Genomic DNA, 27,233 nt, shown 5'->3' with positions numbered 1-27,233 from the left:
GGCCAAAATGGAATGTCTTCCAAGAAATTCCGGAGCCATTCAGCTTCTTCACCGGCTTTATCTAAGGCTATGAATTCAGCCTCCATTGTAGAGCGGGCAATACATGTTTGTTTGGACGACTTCCAAGATACCGCTCCTCCACCAATAGTGAATACATATCCACTTGTGGACTTAGAATCAGTTGAACCGGTGATCCAATTTGCATCACAGTATCCCTCAATCACCGCAGGGAAATTACTGTAGTGCAATTCAAAGTTTTGGGTATGTTCTAAATATCCCAAAACTCGTTTCATTGCCATCCAATGAGATTGGCCTGGATTGCTCGTATATCGACTCAGTTTACTTATAGCACAAGCTATATCTGGTCGTGTACAATTCATGATATACATTAAGCATCCCAATACACGAGCATAATCCAATTGTGATATGCTTTGGCCTTTGTTCTTTGCTAATGCAAGATTCACGTCAATTGGAGTCTTTGCAACTTTAAAGCCCAAGTGCTTGAATTTTTCAAGTACTGTCTTAATATAATGAGATTGTGACAATGCCAGACCTTGAGGAGTTTTATTGATCTTAATTCCCAGAATTAAATCAGCAACTCCCAAGTCTTTCATATCAAACTTGCTATTGAGCATACGCTTTGTAGCATTTATGTTGGCAATGTCATTACTCATTATCAACATATCATCCACATATAAGCAAACAATGACTATGTGATTTGGAACATTTTTAATGTACACGCATTTATCACATTCATTTATCTTAAAACCATTTGACAACATTGTTTGGTCAAATTTCGCATGCCATTGTTTGGGTGCTTGTTTTAGTCCGTAAAGAGACTTAACAAGTCTACATACCTTCTTTTCTTTACCTGGAACCACAAACCCTTCAGGTTGTTCCATGTAAATTTCTTCCTCCAACTCTCCATTTAAGAAGGCCGTCTTAACATCCATTTGATGAATTTCAAGACCATACACTGCAGCTAATGCTATTAACATCCGTATGGACGTAATTCTTGTAACTGGAGAGTACGTATCAAAGTAGTCTAGACCTTCTCGTTGTCTATACCCTTTGACTACGAGCCTTGCCTTGAATTTATCAATAGTTCCATCATCTTTGATTTTTCTCTTAAAAATCCATTTAGAACCCAAAGGTTTATTTCCAGGAGGAAGATCAACCAATTCCCATGTATGGTTATTCAATATGGATTCTATTTCACTATTGACTGCCTCTTTCCAAAACAATGATTCCGAAGAAGTCATAGCTTCTTTAAATGTTTGAGGCTCATTCTCCAATAAGAAAGTCACAAAATCTGGTCCAAATGAAGTAGACGTCCTTTGACGTTTACTGCGTCTTGGATCCTCCTGATTATATGTACTTTCTTTTGTTTCTTCCCGAGATCGTTTAGATCCTTCACCAACCGACTCATATTCCTTTTTATACGGATATATATTTTCAAAGAACTCAGCATTATCTGATTCTATAACCGTATTATTATGAATGTCGGGATTTTCTGATTTATGAACCAGAAATCGATATGCTTTACTATTTGTCGCATATCCTATGAAAACACAATCAACGGTTTTCGGTCCTATCTTTACCCTTTTGGGTTTAGGAACTTGCACTTTTGCCAAACACCCCCACACTTTAAAATAATTCAAGTTGGGCTTCCTTCCTTTCCATTGTTCATATGGAATGGATTGTGTTTTGCTATGGGGCACTCGATTTAATATTCGATTAGCCGTAAGAATGGCTTCCCCCACAAGTTCTGTGGCAAACCAGAACTTATCAACAACGCATTCATCATCTCCTTTAATGTGCGATTCTTTCTTTCCGCAATCCCATTAGATTGGGGCGTGTAAGGGGCTGTTGTTTGATGAATAATTCCATATTCTAAACATATTTCTTCAAAAGGAGATTCATATTCACCACCCCTATCACTTCTTATCATTTTTACTTTCTTGTTAAGTTGCGTTTCAACTTCATTTTTGTATTGCCTGAATGCGTCTATTGCTTCATCTTTACTATTCAGTAAGTAAACATAGCAATATCGAGTACCATCGTCAATAAAAGTTATGAAATACTTCTTTCCACCGCGAGATGGTATTGACTTCATGTCACAAATATCTGTGTGAATTAAGTCTAAAGGATTTGAATTCCTTTCAACTGACTTATAAGGATGTTTGACATACTTAGATTCCACACATATTTGACATCTTAATTTTTCGCATTCAAACTTGGGCAGTACTTCCAAGTTAATCATTTTTCGCAAGGTTTTATAATTGACATGACCCAAACGTACATGCCATAAATCATTTGACTCAAGTAAGTAAGAAGAAGCTGAAATATTATTATTATTTTCAACAACCATTACATTTAGGTTGAAAAGGCCCTCGGTGAGGTAACCTTTTCCCACAAATATTCCATTCTTACTAATTACAACCTTGTTGGATACAAAAACGCACTTAAAACCGTGCGTAACAAGAAGTCCAGTAGAGACTAAATTCTTTCTCATTTCGGGAACATGAAGGACATTGTTCAAAGTCATGACCTTGCCAGAAGTCATTTTTAGAAATACCTTCCCATATCCTTCAACTTTTGCTGTTGAAGCATTTCCCATATAAACTGTCTCTCCGGGTTCAGCAAGAGCATAGGTAGCAAAAGCCTCTCTAACTGCACAAACATGGCGAGTGGCTCCTGAATCAAACCACTGAATTCACAGTGTTTCCTTAAGGAATTTAATCCCCTCCTAGTACCCAAGGTAATGGATTATTTCCTTCCAGGATAGAACGAATAACACACTGGTGTAGCGGTACTTCAAACCCCAGTGTTTCAGCGAACACAAAGTTCGGTAGCAAATCACACTTACAGTTGCTTTGTTTGAAGTTAAAAACAATGCAGAACGAAGGAGTATATACTCAGAAGAACGTATGGAAGTTCTGAGAGGAAGGAGTGCAATGTATAGCCAATTGTATGTTGAGTTCTTGGTAATTTCAGTTGAGTTCCGAGTGTTTCACTTCAACATTTGCTGCTCCTATTTATAGCAACCAAGAGGGAGTGCAAGCCAAACGTCCACCCTTCATGGTGGAGCAAGCATTACATTCATGGTGGAGCAAGCACTTCATGGTGGAGCAAGCACTTCATGGTGGGAAGACCATTATCCGGCTGCCAATGATCAAATACACGGATTGGAAAATATCCGTTACAAATACGGATAATCTTACGTTAATATTTACTATTAACAAATAAATTTGGTCCAAAAAATTAATCAATCAATCGATCATTTGACCAAATCCAAATCCAAATCCAAATCCAAATCCGAATCCGAAGCCGAAGCCGAAGCCGAAGCCGAAGCCGTAGCCGTAGCCGTAGCCGTAGCCGAAGCCGAGCCGAGCGAGCGACGACGACGACGGCGCGAGGCTTGCTTTCTTCTTAACTCTTTAAGATCTACAAGAAGAGCAATTATATATATACCCACCAAAAATGTCTTCCACTTCCAATATGGGACAATGTCTCATTGTTAAGAGGGGGAAACTTAAAATTTTACTCAAAATTTCATTTTCCCTCCATTTCCCATTCACCCTCATTTTAAGAATATTACATCTTAAATTAAAACCTCAACAATCCCCCACATGAATGGGGAATGGCTATATCATGGAAGTATGCATGGAAAAACTGTGTGATTTACAAGCAAGGATTAATCGCATCTGGATAAGTAGGTTTTAAAGTGATTAATGGTGTACTAAAGTTAGCTTGCCTAGCAAGTGGACGTTAGCCGTTATCACGTCTCCGAGGTTGAGATTCCGGGTCGTGACAGAAAATATTCTTGACCAACGTTATAAGAGTTGCATCCAACATAGATCTCGTGATCTGCTACTTCCATCGTCAAAATCTCCACTGTTTTAGCTCAATAGCTTCATTGAGAACCCAAAAACTTATGGTAGCCTCATCAAAAACCCAAAAACTTATGGTAGCTTCATTAAAAATTAATTCAGATCCAAAATTACAGTTTCATTATGAGTATCTTTCGTGCATCTATTTATTACGTATTATTTTTGCAGTTGATCGAGATTTTATTAACCACTTCAGATTTCATATTATTTCTGCGGTGGATTGAGCTTCATGTTACTATTAGTTAAATGAATCAAATTTTATTTTTAAAGTTTAACAAATGAAAACGAGTATGAAATATAAGTTTTAAATAATTTTATGCTACTTAGAATTCGTTAGGAATCATATTTAGTTATTTGAAAATTAAAACTTAAGATATCATAACATAAAAAGCTTCAAAAAAAATTTAAAATATCAGATTTAATAATTAAAATCGCCAAAACCATCAAAACATTCAAGAAAGTAATAGGTAGTATTTTCCAAGAAACTTCAGACTAAATGAGTTTGTATTTCCAAACATATAGAAACTAACTTCAGCCTGTGTTAACCTGAACTGAAAACACTTTTGATATGATATATTTTAGTCATTCATTTAAGCGCATGATGGGTACAATTTGCCTTGTTACTACTTTCTAGGTGAGATGGACCTTAGATTATAAGTACTTAAATCATGAAACAAAACTTGTTCTAGTTAATTATTCAACACTATTCTGAAAAAAGATTAGTGAAGTTAAAAATTTTAATGAAAACAAGTATGAACTAAAAGTATAGTTTGACATAAAAATAAAGACAAGTAAAGGGATGCTTGTAACTTCAGATGACGAACTCAGAAACTGTATACATTCACTGACTAATGATTTAGCTTTCAAGAATAGACATTTCATCAGTGAAGAAGGATAAGGATTTCCTGACACTACACCTCCTTCGAAATCTGGAATATTGCAAGGATTTTCTAACCCTGTAACTGATTCATACTACTCTGCTGGAGGTTAACAAGAATTACAACTAGTAATAAAAATAGACAACCAACACATCATGCGACGGAGTTTGTTCTTATCTCCTCCAAATGATATGTAACAATCAAGATCAAGACCATACATAGACTGCACCTGCAATAGCAATGATAATTAAAGAAATTATTAAAACTTCAACTGCTAAGAAATTCAGTAAAAGGGCAAGGAGAAAGGCCAAAGAATCTCTTTTTTTATTAACAAGAAGAGCATAACTAAATTCTTCTACAAACTGTAAATCAAGCAAAAAGTTAAATTCATTGTTGTTAGATCATGCTCAAAGAAATATGAGCTAAAGTGTAAAAGGAGAGGTGTGGTTGGAATGCACATGCTACAAGTACTAGAGATTCCACACTCTTGAAGATAACAAAATTTTAGAACAATCATGAATGCTCAGTTGATGTCAAAATATTTGATCAAAAGCATGCCACATTAAAATTTATAAGTGACCAAATTATAGAATGTATACGAGATAAACTGATTGAGGTTACGACAGTCTTTATATCAAGCGAAAATAAAATAAAATTTGTAATTAACATTGGACATCACAAGGCATGGCTTTAATAAACTATTGCTTGTATGTCACGACCCAATTTCACATTTAGCTCGTGATGGCGCCCAACACTATAGCTAGGCAAGACAATAAATAAATTAAATATATATCAATTATTTTCAGAATGATTTTCTAAGTAATTTTATTCTTTTACTAGCAACATTAAGGAGAATAGAAAAGATACCGATTAATTTAAATTCAAGAAAAAAATACCAATTTCTAAATTCTACTAATGTGTGTGCCAAGACCTGGTGTCACAAGTGTATAGCATCTAGTAGATTATACAAACCTCTAAATAATGTCTGAAATAAAATAGACAGAATGTAAATACAAGAAGAGACACTGGTAGCTGCAGAACGGCTCGGAAAGACAGCTCATCACTACGCCTCTGGATAACGTGGGTGTAAGATGTTAGGTCATCCACTAGTACTTGCCTCAGGTCCTGCACAAAAAGTGCAGCAAGTGTAATATAAGTACGTAAACAACGTGTACCCAGTAAGTATCAAGCCTAATCTCGAAGTGGTAGAGACGAGATGGTCGACTTTGACACTCACTAAGGGTCAACAATAATAAATAGAATAAAATAGAATTTATTTAAATCAGCATGATTCACAGGGTTAACAATAATTTTACTAAATCAACAGAAATAATTAAATTCTTTCAATTTCAACAACTTCCAAACTATTAATTAAATTCACAAGCTGCAAATTAAAAACATCGAGACATCGTGTATTTATTATTATTATTATTAGGCACGATTTCTGCCGAGGTCGTACGGCCCGTTCCAGAGTATCGTGTACACTACCGAGGGACGTGCGGCGTGATCCATAAATGCATCGATCCTGCCGAGGCGTTCGGCCCGCTCCACAAGAAAGGAGGACATTTTCTTATGTACCTCCGGAAGGAGAGTATATTTATTATAAGATCAATTCGAGAGGAATGAACAATTTCTTTTAACCATTAATTAATTTAAACAGAAAATTAAGGATATGGGATTTTTCATCTTTTAATATTTTTACCTAACAATTCACAATATATACACACATATATATATATATATATATATATATATATATATATATATATATATATATATATATATATCAAATAATTTCAATTAAGTAAAGAATACAACTTGCATAAGTAATTCATGCTTTGAGTCATAAACTACCCGGACTTTAGCATTAATAGTAGCTACGCACAGACTCTCGTCACCTCGTGCGTACGTAGCCCCCACAATTAGCAACAATTATTAATTTAATTACCTATGGGGTAATTTCTCCCTCGCAAGATTAGACAAGAGACTTACCTTATCTCAAAGTCCACTTTCCGATTTGCACGTCGCGCTAAATTCTCAATTTGATGCCGAAAAATCCGAAATTATCCAAATGTTATACAAAATAATTAATTCATGTTCAATAATTCGAATTTAGGCTATTAAATAAATTACTCAACCCAAAATGTTAAAATTCCTAAAATTCACCCCGGGCCCACGTGCCCAGGTACCCTTCGCGAACGCGAAGGCTCCTGGCTTGCCTTCTTCGTGAACGCGTGAGCTCCTTCGCGAACGCGTAAGGAAATTTCATCTGGTCCCAGTCCTCTTTCGCGAACGTGTTGCATGCCTTGCGAACGCGAAAGGCAAAAACCCAAGCCTTCGCGAACGCGTCGCCTTTCACGCGAACGCGAAGGGCAATTGCCCAGTCCCATTTTCCTTCAACGCGAACGCGAGGGAACTCACGCATTCGCGAAGAAGGAAACCAGAACTGGAATTTTCTGATTTTTTCGACTTAGCTTCGGATGGTTAAAAACACACCCGAGCCTCTCAGGACCCCGTACAAAGGCACCAACAAGTCTGAAATCATAATACGGACCTACTCGAACTCTCGAAATGCGTAAAACAACAATAAAATCAAGAATCACACCCCAAAACCAAATTGGATCAAACTATGAACTTCAAGTTTCTAACTTCCTCTGAACGCGCTGAATCATATTTATACTACTCTAAATGACACCAAATTTTGCGTGCAAGTTTTAAATGACATAACGAAACTATGAAAATTTTTGATACTGGATTCTGACCCCGATATCAAAAGGTCAACTCCCCTGTCAAACTTCCAAACTTAAATTCTTGTTTTAGCCATTTCAAGCCTAATTTAACTACGAACTTTCAAATAAAATTCCGAACGCGCTCCTAAGTCCAAAATCACCATACGAATCTGTTGGAACCGTCAAATCCCAATTCTGGGGTCGTTTTCTCAAAATGTTGACTGAAATCAAACTTAGCATTTTAAGGCCAACTTAAGGAACCAAGTGTTCCTATTTCAACCAGAACACTTCGAAATCCCGAACCAACCATCCCCGCAAATCATAAATTAATAAAAGCACATACAAAGAGTTTTATTTAGGGGAACAGGGTTCTAAAAGTAAAAATGACCGGTTGGGTCATTACATTCTCCATCTCTTAAATAAATGTTCGTCCTCGAACGGGTTTAGAATTGTACCTGGAGTGCTGAATAAGTGTGGATATCTACTCCGCATGTTTTCCTCGGCTTCCCAAGTCACTTCCTCGACTGGTTGGCCCCTCCACTGGACCTTTACTGCAGAAATCCTCTTGGACCTCAACTGGCGAACCTGTTTATCAACAATGGCAACCAGTTCTTCTTCATAGCCGAAACTATTTTCTAGTTGAAATGTGCTGAAGTCTAACACATGTGATAGGTCGGCATGATACTTCCGAAGCATAGATACATGGAAAACCGGATGACTGTCGATAGACCGGGAGGCAATGCAAGCTCATAAGCTACCTCCCCAACTCATTTCAACACCTCAAATGGGCCTATAAACCTTGGGCTCAACTTCCCCTTTTCCCCAAATCTCATGATTCCCTTCATCGGCGAAACCTTCAAGAGAACTTTTTCTCGTATCATAAAGGATAAATCACGCGCTTTCTGATCTGCATAACGTTTTTGTCTGGACTGCGCTGTACGAAGTCACTCCTAAATCAACTTTACCTTTTCCAAGGCATCTTTTGGGTGGGAAAAGATAGGAGGGGACAAAGAGGTAGAGTAGAAGATGATAATATAAGCAGTATAAAGATGAAGATGCCATCTTTCAAGGGAACAAGGGATCCAGACTTGTACCTTGATTGAGAGAGAAAGGTTGAAGCCATATTTGACTGTCACAACTACTCTGAGGGTAAGAAGGTTAAACTTGCTATTGTTGAGTTTTCTGACTATGCTGCTATTTGGTGGAAAAAGCTTACTAGGGATAGATTGCAAGAAGGACAAGCACCAATTGCTACTTGGGCTGAGATGAAGAGGGTAATGAGAAAGAGATTCATACCATCACACTTTCAAAGAGAGCTACAACAATGCCTTCAAACATTGAAGCAAGGGTCCATGTCTGCGGATGAGTACTTTAAGGCTATGGATATGGCTATGATCCAAGCTAATTGTATGGAGGAATAAGAGGCTATAATGGCTAGGTTTTTAAATGGTTTAAATAAGGAAATAGCTGATGTAGTAGAATTACAACAATATGTAACAATAGATGAGTTAGTTGATTTGTCTGTAAAGGTAGAAAATCAAAATAAAAGAAAGCAAGCTAGCTCATGGAAAGGTCGGTCAAACACCATCTTCAAGAAGCCATGGTCGAATCAAGAGATGAAGAGTTCTTCTAGACCTCAAGAAGACAAGGATAAAGGTAAATTTGAGAACAAAGAGGGAGGTAAAACCTTTAACCCTAAACCTTTTACACCTTCTAGTTCTATTCAGTGTCATAAATGTAAAGGAAGGGGACATATGATGCATGAATGTCCAAGTAGAAGAAACATCATTCTTAGAGAAGATGGAGGATATGAGAGTGAAAAAAGTGAGGGAGAAGAAGAGGGAGATGTGAGTAATGATGATGATATAGAACTACCTAATGATGGCATGATTGGGGTAGTTAGGAGGATTATGACATTGGGAAGCAATAGTGAAGAACAAAGGGAGAATATATTCCATACTAGGTGTGAGATAAAGGGGAAAACTTGTTCTATGATCATTGATAGTGATAGTTGTGCTAATATGGTGAGTTCATACTTTGTGAAAAAATTAGGACTTGCATGCATGAAACACCCTACTCCCTATAGACTCCAATGGTTAAATGATAGTGGTGAACTAAAGGTAAACAAACAATGCATGATTTCATTCAATACTGGTAGATATGAGGATGATATTCTTTGTGACATAGTCCCTATGCAAGCTTGTCATATCTTACTGGGTCGTCCTTGGCAGTATGATAGGAATGTTTTTCATGATGGAAGGAAGAATAGATATTCTCTTGAGCTAAATGGCAGGAAATTTACTCTTGCACTTTTATCTCCTTCTCAAGTGTTTGAAGATCAAAAGAGATTAAGGGAAACAATAGGAAAACCAAGGGGAGGGACAAAAAGTGATCTTGAGGAAAAAGAAAAGAAAGGAGGCCAAGAGTTGGAAAAAAAGAGAGATGGCCGAGAGAAAGAGAGAGAGGGCAACAATTTGAGAGAAGAGATAAAAAGGAGCTTGAATGAAAAAATAGAAAGTCTTGGTGAGAGGAAAGAGGCTAAGAAATAAAAAAAAAAAGAGTTTTTATATAAAAGCCAAAGAGTGTTTAAATGCAAGAAAAGAGGGGCTGCCCATAATACTACTTACTTACAAAGAAGTTTTGATTAATTCTGAGTTACTAACTTCTTCTTTGCCAAGTAGTATTTCTTCTCTTTTGCAGGATTTTGAAGATGTCTTTCCTGAAGATATTCCTAATGGATTTCCACCTTTACGTGGCATTGAGCATCAAATTGATTTCGTGCCTGGATCACAAATCCCAAATAGGTCGGCTTATAGGAGTAATCCATAAGAGACAAAAGAGCTTCAAAGGCAAGTTGAGGAGCTGCTTGAGAAAGGCTGTGTGAGAGAGAGCATAAGCCTTTGCTCTGTTCCCGTCCTATTGGTACCCAAAAAGGATGGAACTTGGAGGATGTGCGTGGATTGTAGAGCAATCAACAAGATAATGGTAAAGTATCGCCATCCTATTCCTCGTCTTGATGATATGTTGGATCAATTACATGGATCCAAAATCTTTTCTAAAATTGATCTAAAAAGTGGTTACCATCAGATTCGAATGAATCCTGGAGATGAATGGAAAACTGCTTTTAAGACCAAATATGGGCTTTATGAGTGGTTAGTTATGCCTTTTCGCTTGACTAATGCACCTAGCACTTTCATGAGATTAATGAATAATATCTTTAAGGATTTTCATGGAAAATTTGTTGTGGTGTACTTCGATGATATCTTGATCTTTTCTAACACTTTAGAAGAGCATGTAGAACACCTAAAACAAGTTTTTGAAGTTCTTAGAAAGCAACTCTTATTTGCTAATCTTAAAAAATGTACTTTTTGTGTGGATCGTGTGATTTTCTTGGGTTTTGTGGTTAGTTCTAAAGGAGTTGAGGTTGATGAACAGAAAATTAAAGCAATAAAAGAATGGCCAAAACCTAAGAGTGTAACTGAAGTTAGGAGTTTTCATGGACTTGCTAGTTTTTATAGGAGGTTTGTGAGAGATTTAACACCATTTCTTCTCCTTTAACTGAAGTTATTAAAAATGATAAGATTTTTACATGGGGAAAAGAACAAGATGATGCTTTTAACTTGTTGAAAGAAAAGTTATGTTCTGCTCCATTGTTACAATTGCCTGATTTTTCTAAATCTTTTGAAATTGAATGTGATGCTTCTGGCAAAGGAATAGGTGCTGTTTTGATGCAAGATTCTAAACATATTGCCTACTTTAGTGAGTAGTTGAGTGGAGCCACATTGAACTATTCTACTTATGACAAAGAGCTATATGCTTTGGCAAGGGCTTTAGCCACATGGCAACATTACTTGTGGCCAAGAGAGTTTGTCATTAAAACTAACCATGAATCCTTGAAATACTTGAAGAGTCAAGGTAAGCTTAGTAGAAGGCATGCTAAGTGGGTTGAATTCATTAAAACTTTTTCTTATGTAATTTACAAACAAGGGAAAGAGAATGTTGTTGCGGATGCACTTTCAAGAAGGTATGTCTTAGTTTCTACCCTGACTTCTAAATTGATGGGTTTTGATCAAATCAAGGAACTTTATGCTAATGATGTTGATTTTGGTAAGATTTTTGCAGATTGTAAGTTGGGTTCTTTTGAGAGGTTTAACCTCCAAGATGGGTTTCTCTTTAAGGAAAATAAGTTGTGTATCCCTAATTGCTCTTTACGGGAAGTATTTGCAAGGGAAGCACATTGTGGAGGGCTTATGGGTCACTTTGGAGTCCCAAAGACGCTAGACATACTTGCTGAAAATTTCTTTTGGCCTGGAATGAGAAAAGATGTTGAAAGAATGTGTGCACAGTATTTGGAATGTAAACAAGCTAAATATAAAGTGTTACCACATAGTCTTTACACGCCACTACCTGTTCCTACTTCACCTTGGATTGATATTTCAATGGATTTTGTGTTAGGTTTGCCTAGAACAAGGTATGGTAAGGATAGTATATATGTTGTGGTAGATAGGTTCTCCAAAATGGCTCGTTTTATTCCTTGTTTAAAGACTAATGATGCTTCACATGTTGCTTATCTTTTTGTAAAAGAAGTTGTCAAATTGCATGGTATACCTATAACTATTGTTAGTGATAAGGATGCTAAGTTTTTGAGCCACTTTTGGCGTGTATTTTGGGGGAAGTTAGGCACTAAATTGTTGTTTTCTACTTCTTGTCACCCACAAACAGATGGACAAACTGAAGTAGTTAATAGAACCTTAGGAAACATGTTGAGGGCTGTTTTGAAAGGTAAATTAATTTCTTGGGAGGCTCACTTACCTATGATTGAATTTGCTTACAATAGAACAATCCATTCTTCTACAGGTATGTCTCCTTTTGAGGTTGTTTATGGTTTTAATCCCTTCACTCCCCTTGATTTATTACCATTACCTACTAATGATATTGTTAATCTTGATGGTAGGACAAAGGCTGAGATGATGAAGAAAATTTATGAACAAAAAAGGCTTGCAATTGAGAAGAAAAATGAGCAAACTACCTTAAGAAAGAATAAGGGTCGAAAACAAGTAATTTTTAAACCTGGAAATTTAGTTTGGGTTCACTTTAGAAAGGAGAGACTTCCCTCCAAAAGGAAGTCAAAGTTGCACCCTAGAGGAGATGGCCCATTTCAAGTCCTAGAGGAAGTCAAAGTTGCACAAGGATAGAATTTTGGAAGCTCCAAGGCTATTTACAAGATCTCAAGCTAAAGAGTTGCACTCTAAGGTTGCTGGACTTCAATCGCAAATAAAGAAGCTTTTAATTGTAGAGGAAGAGATCAAGCCCAAAGTAGATGAATTATCCAAGTTTTACAATTATTTGGTGATCCAAATTGAAGTTCAAGAGGAGGAAGATTGGGCCACCAAATCAGCCCTTGAAGTCCACCAAAAAGGCTAAAAATGAGCTTAAAAGAGGTCCAAAAGGGGGTGTTTCAAAGGGAGCCCAATTGGAGTCCAAATCAATGACCCAAACTAGTAGTTTTAAGGTCCAAATCTGCCCTAAAGGGATTCGGCCTCCCCCCACCTAATTGTAATGACTTTTCTTACTCCTTAGCAATCACCCTACCTAATTGTAATGACTTTTTATGCCTTAGCAACCACCCTACCTAATTTTAAGGACTTTTTTGTGCCTTAGTACTCCTATAAATAAGGAGTTCTTCTCATTCATTGAGACACTTCATTATTGATTAAGCATATCATACTTTGAGAGTTCTTTTGAACCTTTGTTACTTGTGCTTTGAGATTTATCTTTCAACCTTTACTAGTTCATAGTTGATGTAGTAAGATTACTTCTCTATTGTGATATATTTGATTCCTTTGTGATATTCTTAGAAGGCGATTAATACTAGTTATTAATTATTGTCTCAAGTTACTCGTAAAGCGGTCAAGATCCGAATCTATTATTTTGATTTGCTTTTAAGTAAAGGCGTTTGATTTCTTCAATAAATCAAAACGTTATTGCTTTGATCTTGTCAAGGCTATAGAACTTGCGTTCTTGGAAGTTCTTGGAATTCTTTCCTTGAATTTTCCCATATCCTTTATTTTTTGCCCTTTAGTTCTAGTTGCTCAATTCTTTATTGTTATTGTTTCCGCATTTACTTTTCAAATTCTTACTCTAGTTTGGATTCCCGACCTAGTCGTAATCAAGTCCCTTTTTCTTTATCGGGCTCGAACATCCTTCAGCCTTAAATAGTCAAGTGTTCATTTTGAATTCGAAGAAATGAGTAATTTTACTCGAAGTAAAGTACCCCGTAGGCGTAATGGTCGAGTGAGTGCTTGCTCAAACTCGAAATAAAAGTAGCATGTAGGTTTAGTGAATAATTTGAACTCGAAGTAATGTAGCCCGCATGCGTAATGGTCGAGTGAGTGTTTGCTCGAACTCAAAATAAAAGTAGCCAGTGGGCTTAGCAGTCAAGTGAATGATTCGAAATCGATGCAATGTCGCTCGTAGGCGTAATGGTCGAGTGAGTGCTTACTCGAACTCGAAATAAAAGTAGCCCGTGGGCTTAGTAGTTGAGTGAATGATTCGAACTCGATGTAAAATTAGCCCATAGGCTTAGCAGTCGAGTGAATGATTCGAACTCGATGCAACGTAGCCCATAGGCATAATAGTCAAAGTAGCCCGTAGGGTTAATGGTCGAGTGAATGCTTGCTCGAACTCGAAATAAAAGTAGCCCGTAGGCTTAGCAGTCGAGTGAATGATTCGAACTCGATGCAATGTAGCCTGTAGGCGTAATAGTCAAAGTAGCCCGTAGGCTTAATAGTCGAGTGAGTGCTTGCTCGAACTCAAAATAAAAGTAGCCCGTAGGCTTAGCAGTCGAGAGAATGATTCGAAATCGATGCATGTCACCCGTAGGCGTAATGGTCGAGTGAGTGCTTGCTAGAACTCGAAATAAAGGTAGCCTGTGGGCTTAATAGTCGAGTGAATGATTCGAACTCGATGTAAAAGTAGCCTGTAGGCTTAGCAGTCGAGTGAATGATTTGAACTCGATGCAGTGTAGCCCGTAGGCGTAAAAGTCAAAGTAGCCCGTATGCTTAATGGTCGAGTGAGTGCTTGCTCGAACTCGAAATAAAAGTAGCCCGTAGGCTTAGCAATCGAGTGAATGATTCGAACTCAATGCAATGTAGCTTGCAGGCGTAATGGTCAAAGTAGCCCGTAGGCTTAATAGTCGAGTGAGTCCTTGCTCAAACTCAAAATAAAAGTAGCCCGTAGGCTTAGCAGTCGAGTGAATGATTCGAACTCGATGCAATATTGCCCGTAGGCGTAATGGTCGAGTAAGTGCTTGCTCGAACTCGAAATAAAAGTAGACCATGGGCTTAGTAGCCGAGTGAATGATTCGAACTCGATGTAAAAATAGCCCGTAGGCTTAGCAGTCGAGTGAGTGCTTGCTCGAACTCGATCATATTTGCATAATAAATCTTGAACATAGAATATCGGTAAAGAAGATTGTCTTTGCAAGTCATTATACATGTGTTCCTGTTTTGCGTCAGGGCTCGGGCCAACTATATAAGCATGGTTCGTTTTGATCATTTGGCTCTTACAACGTTTCATGTTGAGACATTGTTTGTCATGAAATAACGAAGTAACTTCCTTTGCACCGAACTTGATAATCATCACAGATGCGTTCAATGATAAAGCCCCCTAGTATACGAGGTTGATTTTAGAGAGGCCTTGGATACTCATCAGTGTTATCGTTTCTGCTATATGGCTGGTATCGATCTCTGGTCGATTTTTGCTTGGTAGTTCTTTTCGTAACGGACCTAGAAATCAACTGGTCATCTTCGACTCTTATTTTGGATTGATATCGATTGTGCATATTGGTCTAAGTAATAGCAGGGTATTCGGTCAGATTTTGCTTCAGCCGCCGTGAAGCCATCGAGATCCGCTTGTTTAGACCTTGAGTGAAAGCTTGAACAACCCAATCGTCTGTGACTGGTAGCAGATCCATTCGTTCCATTTGAAAATGAGATACGAACTCCCTCAACATCTCGTTATCTTTTTGTATTACCTTGAACAAGTCTGACTTTCTAGTTTCGACCTTAATGGCTATGGCATGTGCTTTTACGAAGCAATCTGCAAGCATAGCAAAGGAATCAATAGATTTAGATGGTAAATTATGATACCATATCATTGCCCCCTTTGACAGGGTTTCACCGAATTTTTTCAGTAATACAGATTCGATCTCATCATCTTCCAAATTATTGCCCTTAATGGCACACGTGTAAGAAGTGACATGCTCGTTGGGGTCGGTCGTTCCGTTATATTTGGGTATTTCGGGCATACGAAATTTTTTGGGGATTGGTTTTGGAGCTGCACTAAAGGGAAAAGGCTTTTGAATGAATTTTTTCGAATCTAGCCCTTTTATCATTGGTGGAGTTCCCGAGATATGATCGACCCTGGAATTATATGTTTCTACTTTTTTATCGTTGGCTTTGACTCGTTTTGTGAGTTCCTCGAGCATTTTAGTGATTTCGGGAGTAGTCCCCGATTCTTGCTTATTTGATTTCCATATGGCTGGTTCTTTCTGTGGGTGATTTCTTGATGCGGATTGTGCTCCAGTCTGCTTTGTGCCTGAGTTTGATTCTGCAACTGAGCTATCGCTACTTGTTGGACTTGTAACATCTCGAAGATCATCCGTAAGCTGACTCCGATCTCCTCCATGTTATGGGTGTCTCGAGCTACGGATCGAGTACCGCCCTGAATGCCTTTTTTCGGTTCGGAATGTTGGTTCGCCTCAAGAGCCACTTGTGAATTGATATCTAGCGGTACTTCGACTCGAGCTTCGGTGATATCGTTAATCCGCCTTCCGGCCCCGGGTGTCAAGTTGTTGGTTTCATTTTGAAGGCCGGCTTCGTGGTCGATAGGTAAAGCCATTGCTGATTTGACGTTGTAAACTAGTGTGTACTGAAGATTTATATCAAACAATCACTGTTATCCTTAGGCCCACGGTGGGCGCCAAACTGTTTACCCGAAAATCGGATAGAGTTGAATTTGTGTATGGTTCTAAGGACACGTGATATAACTTGATACAAATTGTAGAGTGAAATGTAAAAATCTCTCTTCTTGGCAAAATAGAATGAAATATGAAACAGAGAAAAGGAAATGTTCATCAACCAGGCAACCGCCCCCGTAAATATGTTAACATCCCCCTTTTATATTAGAGGGATCCTACTTTTTCTATAATAATAAAAATATGTAGTGGAGGTCTCACGATGAATTGTCTTTTCCTTGATTTCTGCCAAGATTCTCTCCCATAGTGTGGTTGCAACGGCTCTTGTCTGCGAGCTCGATACTGGCTCGAGCTCGGTATTGGATCGAGCCCTCAGTCTTGGTTCGAGCTCGATTCTGACTTGGGGTCTCGATATTCGGAATGAGTGTTGGTCGGTCTAGGCATCTTCGATAATCTCCGCCTTGCCTCGTAGTTCGATTTGGATATGAGCTCGATAATGATACCGAGCTTGTCATTGATCAGTCTTATAGCTCGAAGCTCGATGCCCTTACTTCGGACCTCGACCAAGCTTGACATGCAGATACCCTTTGATCGAAACATCATCGTCTCGACCAGTCCGTACGACTGAGTCAATCGGTTTTGACCGTACACAAGTAGATTACTTTACTATGGTAAGTTCAAGTTATCATCTGACAACAAAATGTATACACTACTTTACTATGGTAAGTTGAAGTTATTATCTGACAACAAAATAATCTTCCTGGAAAAGTATTACTACTATATTTCATACATCTGACAAATAGTAGAGACAATTCTAATTAGTCCTTTTTCCATCTTTTGACTATGCAGGCCAACTTTATATTCTAATTGAAAGTTAGACGGAAAGTGACTAACAAAAATATAATAGGTTAAAATTTGTTGCAAGAAGTCTAAGAACTTTGAATTATAAGCTGCTAATTAATTTGACCCATTATCTTTTGTTACTTGATTTGCTTTTTCTTTCTCGTGCTCTTCCTCTCATCATTCATTTTTATACTTTATTTTGTTGAAAGGAGCAATATTTTTTGGAATTGAACTAAAACAATGAGCTTCCATTATCATTTCATCACTTTTAGGTGTTATTTGGCAATTCAAAATGTGGGAATTGTAATTATACTATCTATATATCAAATGCAATTTCCTAATTCAGTAATGCTAGTAAATTGGTGTATAATTTCTTGAAAAAATAGTAATCATCGTACATGTACGTTTTATCAAGTTAAATAACTTTTCTGTTACAGAGTGATATAAAATTTCTTTTACTCCATATTTGATTTAGAAGATAATTAACAAATAAATTTATAATTAATTATCCTTCCGTAGGCCGACCTTAGCTCAGTTGGTAGAGCGGAGGACTGTAGTGTGTCTGCTGAAATCCTTAGGTCGCTGGTTCGAATCCGGCAGGTCGGAATATTTTTGTTAGTTTTTCTCTCTTTTTATTTCCTTTAGTTTTGTTTTGCGTTTATTTCTCCTCTTAAGACGACGCCGTTTCTTAATAAAAGCCAATATGGTAAACAGTTCGTATTCCTTATTTTCCTTAATTGACGTTACTTGGCTTTCACGTCATTATGGCTTTGTGCAACCCAAAACCCTAATATCTACCTCCCTATAAAACCCTACTATCACCCAATGAAATTAAAATCCGCCTCCCAACTTCTTTACAATCTCCACCCTTAACACAGAAGACAAACTTTTTTTTTTCTCTTAACAATGAGAGCTCCAATGGGTATGTACTTGTCAATATTGTGTATTAAATCAATACGTAGTGTTCGCATATGTTACATATGCCCATCATTGTATATATGCATTAGTATGGTGTATAGTAGAAGCTTTTATATTTTTAAGATTATCTGTTCAGTTTTTCGAATATTTGTATCTTTAATTTGTGTGTCTCTACCTTCGTAAGGTCTACTTACACTCCATCCTTCTAAATCACTACTTTGTGGGATTACACCGAATCTGTTGTTGTTGTTTTTTTATTTTATTTATTGCTTGACCTCAGGTCGTGGACGTGGCGGTAGAGGAGGCTTCAATGGCCATAACCACTCCAATGCTACAAGAGGCAGAGGTGGTGGTGGACGTGGTGGTGGTCATGGTATTGCACGTGGGGGCGGTCGTGGTGGTGGTCGAGGTGGCGTTGCCGGAAGGGGTAGAGGAAGAGGTGGTGGTCGTGGCGGAGGAGGAATGAGGGGTGGTGGGAATGTGTTGATCATTCCTCACAGGCATGAAGGTATATTTTTAGCCAAATCAAAGGAGGATGCTCTTGTCACTAAAAACTTGGTACCTGGTGTTACTGTTTACAACGAGAAACGCATATCTGTTCAGGTTCCTCCTTCAATATTTCATCTTAATTACCTCTAATTCAATTCATGGAATTAATGAAGTTGATGAAAATTCTCAATGTTTGATTAATTTACTTTTGCATTCACCAGAGTGAAGATGGAACAAAGGTTGAGTATAGAGTTTGGAATCCATACCGTTCGAAATTGTGCGCTGCAGTCTTGTGTGGCATAGATGATACTTGGATTGTGAGTATATATTTGTTTCATGGAATTACATTCTTACATATATATGCTCTACTTTATATTTTCCCCAAGCTGTTTAGTCAGTTAATATTGTGTTCTTTTCGTTCTTCTAATGTTACAATAGAAACCTGGAAACCGTGTTCTATACTTGGGAGCTGCTTCTGGAACTTCTGTTTCTCATGTCTCTGACATAGTTGGACCAGTAAGCTATCCGTTTAATTACTTCGTATAATATTATTATTATTACTGAAGGAGAGCCCTTGGACCAACGGCAAAATTGCCTTAGTTTGACCTACATGCTATAGGTCACGGGTTCGAGCTGTCAGCCATTAATGTTTGCATTCCTAGGGTTGTGGCCCTTCCCCGAACCCTGCATCTTCGTGCACCCTTTCCCGGAACGCGGGAGGCTTTGTGCACCGGGCTGTCCTTTTTTTTTTTTTAATATTACTAATACTAGTATTATAACTGAGTTGTGAATTGTTTATCAAATTAGAGTGGAGTGGTGTATGCTGTCGAATTCTCAAACAGGAGTGGGAGGGACTTGTTGAACATGGCCAAGAACAGAACAAATGTTATTCCCATAATTGAAGATGCTAGGCATCCGGCAAGATATAGAATGTTGGTTGGTATGGTGGATGTCATCTTCTCTGATGTTGCTCAGCCTGATCAGGTCATATTCTTAATTTTCTTTATATTACATATATACTTTTCGTGATGTCAATTAGTTGAAAATATATTTTAGTACGTTGTTTTATCATTCGTTTAGTCATCATGGAAATTTATATTTCAGAGAACTTCTAATATTTTTTATATATAATATTATTGGTTTGAGATGAAAGGTGAAGATTAGTATAGTCAATCCCAACTTTCTAAGTATTGTGGCTAGTCGCTAATCTTTTACTAATTCAAGTAGTGATGCAAAATCTAAGAAATCATCTTATTTGTTCATTATCTTCAATTCCTGTTCCTTCTTTTAATAGCTAATGGACTTGGAAAGCTGCATGTGGTCAGGTTTTTTATACATGTAGCCAAACCAAGCCGTTTTTGATCATGTTTTCTCATTTTGTTTCCTGTCTAGGTTTCTTTCATTTTTCTCTTCCTTTTTTTTGTTTGTTTGTTATTTTCCAGTTTATATCTCCATATATTTGGGGGATAAAGTGAAGGAAACTCGTTTCGCATATATCAAGCATGTGATGAATTAACTGGTGTCTCTCCATATACTTTGGTGATTCCCAGGCTTCTGATGCTATTATTATTATTATTATTATTTTCATTTTGTTAATACTTTTATTGCTGCTCTTATTTCCACTTTCTTTGTCTTTTGAGTGATAAAGTGGATAATAACTATTTTCACATTTTATAGCAAGTGATGAATTATTTAAAGTCTGTACAGACACGGATGGTTTTCAATTGTCTAATTTTGTTTTTCAAAATTTCGAAATCTCGAAGTATGTAAATGCACAATGCCTTTCATTTTGCCTGCACCTGAAACGGCTGATTACGTTATAGTATATACACTTGCATGTTTCAGTCAACTTCAGTAGTATTGCAAGTCTTTGATTTTCCTTCTTTTAATTATAAAGTAAGAAGCAGCAGTGCAGTTATTACAAAGATTGAGAGATAGGCTGAAGCCCCAATACTATACAAGTTTTTAGTCAGAGTTTGTTACCTAAACAACAAAATTAAATTAGTTTTGTTTCTTCAACAACATTTTTAATTTCTTGATGTGGTCGCGCTTCATGCTTTCTTTCTAAATGATAATTCAATACAATAGGTATAGTAAAATCACAAAAGTAAGCTGTGTAAATTATGGGATCTGCTACATACTCGTATAGTAGGTCCACAACAACAATTTTTATATATTGTGTTCTAGTGTAGTATTTACTCTGTACTTGCATTTGTTATGTTCTCTATATGTTATAAGAAGGTAAAGTGCAACAGGAATGACTTGAAGCCTCATTCCATTTTGTTCAGAAAAAAATGTCATCCCATTTTCTCCCTTAAAATGCCTTTAATAATGAGGGTATTTTGAGATCATTATGCTAATTTGGGTAAAATTTGCTTCTTCCCTTCAGTGGAAGATTATAGTGGAAGTCTTTAGAGAAAAGCACTATTGTTTGTTATCTTATGAAACAATGTTACTAACAGGTTATGTTTTCCAATTGTTTATAAGAGCTGGTATGACTTGCATATGTTTGACCTCAGATGTTAATATCTCCCCCATCCCTGATCCAGTATCTATTGAGTGCTATGTTTTACTTTTTACCCATTTCAGATAAGGATCTTAGCTTTGAATGCATCATATTTTCTCAAAGTTGGAGGTCATTTTGTGCTGTCAATCAAGGTGAGTCCATTTTGGTACATTAAAGCATCAGTTTTGGAAGTATTTTTTTATATGGCTTTTTGGTACTGTCCGTCTTGTCTACATTTTCATTAATGTGGTGCTTATATTTGCGTGAGCCGAGGGTCTATTGGAAACATGCTCTCTATCCTCACAAGGTAGAGGTAAGGTCTGCGTACTACCCTCCCCAAAGCTCACGGTGTGGGATAATATTGGGTATGTTGTTGTTGTTGTTGTAGTAACAAGTATGATAACTAACTTGCTATAATATATTAAAATGCACTTATAGTATAAGAAACGGAACTTTGGAGCAACGGTAAAGTTGTCTTCGTATGACCTGTAGGTCACGGTTTCGAGCCATGGAAACGGCCACTAATGCTTGCATTAGCCGTGAATGCGAGATGCTTTGTGCACTGAGCAACCCTATTTTTGCACTTATAGTATAAAAGTTCTTTATATTGTCCTTAGTATATACTAAAATACTGTCATCATACTGATGCCACTGAGATGTCAAAATTATCTTTTGGTTTTGCAGGCCAACTGCATAGACTCTACCCTTCCGGATGACAAAGTATATGAACAAGAAGTGCAGAAACTGAAGGCCAACCAATTCAAGCCTATTGAGCAAGTTACTATGGACGAGTACCAAAGACACCATGCTTGTGTTATTGGAGGATACCGAATTCCAAGAAAGAAGAACCCTGTTGCTTAGCTGATATAAGTTTCTACTTTTATCTAGCTCTGGATCCCTTATATATGCTTCTAATTAGGCATCTTTTATATTAAAATTGCACTAGTAAACTTCAGTGAGATTTATATTTCTTATGCAAAGATTGCTTCAGAACATATTGCTACTTATATAGTATGAGATTATTTATAAAGGTTGACATCCCCCTTCCATATTATAAATTGTGTTTGATATAATCCTTTTGGCACATGGCTTGCAAGTGGTTTTCACTTTGCATCCACAACTGAATAGAATTTCGACTGCATTGCTTCATAGGGATAACAAAATTTGGGGTAAAGAAGTACCCTCAGATCAGCTGAAATATTTATAAACTTGTGATATCTTGATATGCTTGTTGGCCCAGAAAGGCTCCAGCTCTGTTTTAAACACACAGAAGATAGAGTTCCAAAATGTAAATAAATGGACAATTCAAAGGCTTCGAAAGTGCACAGAAGCAAAAGTTAAGGGAGAGTAGGAAAATATTATCTCATTATGAGCATATCAGAAAAAAGATTTGCCGTTAAGAGACTGAATTCCTAGCAATCTTGTTCCTTTGTAAAAACTCAAGAGCTTGGAAGTGTAAAGGGGAGTATTCATACACTTGTTTTGTAGTCAAAAGTCAAAACAGAGGGAAGAAGCTGCTGTGTGGGCAAAGAATTCACTGACCCAAAAAATATACAATTCTACGATGGAATCTTGTATCTGCAGTTGTAAAAGACATACTTTCCAATATAACTTGCTTCACGAATAAAAGCACCTCCAGCAATTTACGGTTCTGGAAAATGCCATGACCACAATCAAGATTCATGTACTACCTCTGATCCAGATGTGCTTTTCCTTGGGGAACAAAAGATGGAGAACTTAGCATCCCGCCCAAAACATTTAAATCTAGGTCCATATTCTGATTCATCATCATCACTGTCAAAATTACTGGCATTAGTTCTATTCTGGTCGCCTCTGCGCCGGAGAAGGAAGACATTGAAGTAGTAGCTTACTAAAGACTCCCTGCTATTGTTTGGAAAGAACTTGAAAATCTCATTCCAGAAACTCTTGTCCTCAGTCAAACGGTTCAACTTCACTATATCCTGAAATTTCCCTTCTTCTTCTCTTGACCAAGAAAGTGCAACTTCTTCACCCATAGAGTCAAATTTCCATTGATAATAGGCTGATCCCAACTCAATCTCAATCTTCTTCCTTTTCTCGAGAAGATGAAACTTGACACAGTCATAAGAACCTGGAGATTGGCAGCTACAGATATCTTGCCTTCCTTTCCCAATAGGATCTCTTTTTTTATCTCTTTCACTTAAAATTGTTGTTTTTCCTCGTTTGCCTAGCGGCCAGATTCGGGTGCCTAGCCATTTAGAGTCGCTTTCATAAATTGTCTCAATCCATTCGGGAATATCTGCTTGAAACTGTGGCCCAACTGGTATTCTCTTTTTCCGCTGCTTCCACCAAAAATCAACTACTGACTCTACAGAAGAGGCAGTTGGTCCATCGATCTGATCCTCATCACTATGAAAACTTGGTGATGATGACACTGAAAACAGCGGTGCACGCCTCTTTTTCAAAGAATCTTTTGCAGATAGGACTCGCTGGCTGCATCTTACTCTTCCAGAACCAGAACCATCATCATACAAAGATGGATGCATCTTCTGTTTTATCTATGCAAAAAAATTTCTAAATTAACCCAAGCCCGGAAAAAAATTGTGATCTTCCATAACTTTTGGATGTTCACGTAAACATCACTTGCTAGATAAGTGTAAATGCTAGGATAAAACGAGAAGCTGAAGGGAAAATGATACGACACTCTGTGCAATTAGTGAAGTTTCACTTTCAGAGTCACAAAAATGCACATAAAGCCAAGGGATGCTGTATTGGTTGCTAAACAGCAACTTATCTAGTGAAAATGGCATGCTGTGCATAAAATGATCGCAACAGGAAGCAGGAAGTTCTCCCCAGTTACAAACATGCCATTAAAAGATGGACATGATCGAAGTGCATTGGTTAATCAATCTGGAAGATGCTACATAGACTGGCAAGTGGACAAACACAATCAGCACTGGACAGCAAGCTGAGTTTTTCCGAAAAATTAGAGCACAGTATATTTTAGATTATACTACAAAAATAACCAAAGGCATTCAAAGAGTAGATGGAACTTTCATTTCATACCGTATTTCTTTATCAAGAAGACCCACCCTCTCGGGGCTACAGCATTTACAAATAATGATACACTAAACTATTTGGAAAGTTAGCGTAAATCATCCATTTCTCTCCCCCTCCGTCCAAAAATTTATGGTCCATCTCACCCTGAGGAGCTTTCTCTAGTCTAGATTAATAGTTAAAGCTAATAATAACTCAGATTAAGTAGGCCATATGCATTTTTATCACTTCCTATGAATCTATGATTCATCAAACTCCCATTGTATTTTCCTGCTGGGACAATGAATACTCTTTTGACATGCTGGGACAATGAATACTCTTTTGACATTTTTCTACAAAGTTCTAACAACCAGAGGTTGGTAGCCTCTTTAATTTTCACAATTTCACATTTCCACTATTTATGTCTAGACCATCTTTACCAAGTTGAAGCACATATGTCCTGTGTTCTCTTCTATTTAGCATGTCCATTCAACAACCTACCACAATTAGGAAGGGTGACACATCGCTATGCCAAACTGTTTCTTTATTTGACAGAATACATGGCTCCTATCCTTATGAAATATATTTTGTTATACCTTCGTTTAGAGGATCTCATGGCCCCTATTGACTTACATATAAGAACCCACACATTGCATTGATGATGCCTCCTAATGCAACTCTAACTGTGACTTTCTTGGTCAACGCCATGCTTGACTATCAAGAAATAATTAGCAAAATTGTTTGACATATCGAAAGTTAAACCTGAATGCAGCCTTTGTTCTTCCAAAACAAATGCTAAGCAAATGTACTCAACTGAAAGATATGTCACAGTCACACAAATGCATCACATGCCAAACAGTACCACCCCCACCCCCACCCCCCTCACACACGCACATCAAGATGCCCATAAAGCAACAAATAATAACAATGAGGTGAGCTATTGAACTGAAGAAATAAGACACTTTATCTAGGAGAATGAATAAGGTATACACATCGTCTAAACTATCAACAATATTTAGTAATTCATAATGCTATGAAGTATCAATCTCCAGGTGAAAACTGAAGTACCTGCCATGCCGAGTACTGAGCACATGTATCCACATTCTTTTCTAAAAGCATTTCAGCTCGCACCAACAAAACCTGCTTCCAAACCACTTCATCGCCATAATCCTCCCACTTAGACCTTTCCGGCAAAGAACCAATAGCAGGATCACAAGGATCCTTCGCGACTTCACTAACCCACCTCACCGTATCCAAGTACGATTCTCGCTTCCTCTTCCTACTAATGCAATCTTCCTTGACACTTTCCCTTTCGCTGACACACATCAAATGCTCTTCATCATAATTAACACTCATATTTTCATTAATATCATTTACAGTAAATGCATTGGGGTCCAAATTTCTTTTACCATCAAATGTCTCGGTACATTCATTCAAGCCATCAAAATCCCGAGCCTCAACACCATCACGCAACTGTTCACCAGTAACACTTCTATTTTCGTCAATATCCTTTACAGTGACCACACTGTGATCCAAATTTCTTTTACGATCAAATGTCTCAGTACATTCATTCAAGCCATCAAAATCCCGAGCCTCAACACCATCACGCAGCTGTTCACCATTAACACTTCTATTTTCGTCAATATCCTTTACAGTGACCACACTGTGATCCAAATTTCTTTTACGATCAAATGTCTCAGTACATTCATTCAAGCCATCAAAATCCCGAGCCTCAACACCATCACGCAGCTGTTCACCATTAACACTTCTATTTTCGTCAATATCCTTTACAGTGACCACACTGTGATCCAAATTTCTTTTACCATCAAATTTCTCAGTACATTCATACAAGCCATCAAAACCCCGAGCTTCAACACCATTAACACTTCTATTTTCACTGCCGTTGGCCTTTTCATCCGCAATTTTCATTAAAATCTCCTTCAGATCCAACTCAACATCCACCGGAACTCCAGCTTGGCCCGAACCCAAACCCGAACCCAAATCACATTTTCTCACCTCACTATTTATTACACCATTAGTACTCCTTTTTTTCTTAAGTCTCAACATCCATCTCTCTAATGCATCCAAATATTTAACATAAACCAACTTCAAACCCAACCCATAACTCAAATCAAACCCACAATCCTTAGCCACTAAACCCCATGACCCATTCACACAAACTCTCTCATACCCACCTTTTTCCCTAACAACCAAATAAAGCTTGAACAAATCAACTGATTTTCCATTACCCAACTTTGGTGGCAATGGCCTGTAACACAAAAGCCCAGTAACTTCTTTGAAGAATTGAGCTAAAATTTCTATAAACAACAGCTTAGCATTACCGTAATCTACTACTTCGGGCTTTACAACTTGTTTCGGGTCCGGGCCGGTTTCGGGTTTTCTGAAGCTCTCTATACCTGATTCATCAACTCTCTTCGACCACCCTGTCATTGCTTTCCAATTTCAAAATCTACGAACAATTCATCAGTCGTACACATACCAGAAATGCACAATCAAACACAAAGAAATAAGAAACAAATCAAACCGAATTTTTTTAGACGCAATAAATGTTTTTTTATTTTTATTTTGTACAAGTGAAACTAGTATAACGACTAAGAAAAAAAGAGGGAAGATTTTAGGCACTGAATTTTGGGCGGGAAGATATGGATCTAGCCAGGGACCTAACTGTAAAATTTGGGAAATTATAGTACCCGCCCTTCTTCCCTCTACAGTCTACACAGAGAAATGTGAAGGGAGAGGGGACGGTCTCTCTCTTTTTTCTCTTTGGGATTTCACATTTGATTATCTATAATCGCTTTGGTGTCCCATTAATTTATGTCTCATTATGGGTTAAATCACTCATTAACAAAAATAATTCTATTTTCAAAGGTCAAATCCAAAACTTGGGATAAAAAATTAAAAATATATTTATCATCCTCGTAATGCTATTGAAAATAATATCTCTATCCTTACAAGGTAGAGTTA

The 27,233-nt window shown here is 37.5% G+C and overlaps 2 protein-coding genes and 1 non-coding gene across 3 annotated transcripts; 2 read left to right on the top strand and 1 right to left on the bottom strand.

The window, feature by feature from the left end:
• Positions 1-17,840: 17,840 nt before the first annotated feature.
• On the top strand, positions 17,841-17,926 carry TRNAY-GUA (transfer RNA tyrosine (anticodon GUA)). Its single transcript is given in 2 exon segments — positions 17,841-17,877; positions 17,891-17,926. It is a non-coding gene; the product is annotated as a tRNA-Tyr (tRNA).
• Positions 17,927-18,092: 166 nt separating this feature from the next.
• LOC104119152 (rRNA 2'-O-methyltransferase fibrillarin 1-like) lies at positions 18,093-22,370 on the top strand. Its single transcript, XM_009630580.3, has 7 exons — positions 18,093-18,242; positions 18,519-18,841; positions 18,949-19,044; positions 19,166-19,243; positions 19,535-19,711; positions 21,317-21,385; positions 21,918-22,370. Exons 1-7 carry the CDS (start codon positions 18,227-18,229, stop codon positions 22,092-22,094), a joined length of 936 nt encoding a protein of 311 aa, XP_009628875.1. The 5' UTR covers positions 18,093-18,226; the 3' UTR covers positions 22,095-22,370.
• A 358-nt stretch (positions 22,371-22,728) lies between these two features.
• Positions 22,729-27,046, bottom strand: LOC104119153 (AT-rich interactive domain-containing protein 1-like). The gene is made up of 2 exons (XM_009630581.4): positions 25,317-27,046; positions 22,729-23,770 (listed from the first exon to the last, which is right to left on the bottom strand). The coding sequence occupies exons 1-2, from the start codon at positions 26,697-26,699 to the stop codon at positions 22,907-22,909; spliced, it is 2,247 nt and encodes a 748-aa protein (XP_009628876.2). The 5' UTR covers positions 26,700-27,046; the 3' UTR covers positions 22,729-22,906.
• Positions 27,047-27,233: the final 187 nt, after the last annotated feature.

Source organism: Nicotiana tomentosiformis, chromosome 5 (assembly GCF_000390325.3).
Source record: "Nicotiana tomentosiformis chromosome 5, ASM39032v3, whole genome shotgun sequence".
NCBI lineage: Eukaryota > Viridiplantae > Streptophyta > Magnoliopsida > Solanales > Solanaceae > Nicotiana > Nicotiana tomentosiformis.
Note: the sequence above shows the minus strand (reverse complement) of the source record. Positions and strands in the feature narration are given on the sequence as shown.

Coding starts and splice junctions, on each gene's coding strand:
- LOC104119153 (XM_009630581.4), bottom strand. CDS start 26,699: ATGACAGGGTGGTCGAAGAGAGTTGATGAATCAGGTATAGAGAGCTTC. Junction 23,771..25,316: donor CTCAGTACTCGGCATGGCAG/GTACTTCAGTTT, acceptor TTTTTTGCATAG/ATAAAACAGAAGATGCATCC.
- LOC104119152 (XM_009630580.3), top strand. Junction 19,045..19,165: donor GCATAGATGATACTTGGATT/GTGAGTATATAT, acceptor ATGTTACAATAG/AAACCTGGAAACCGTGTTCT. Junction 19,244..19,534: donor TCTCTGACATAGTTGGACCA/GTAAGCTATCCG, acceptor TTATCAAATTAG/AGTGGAGTGGTGTATGCTGT.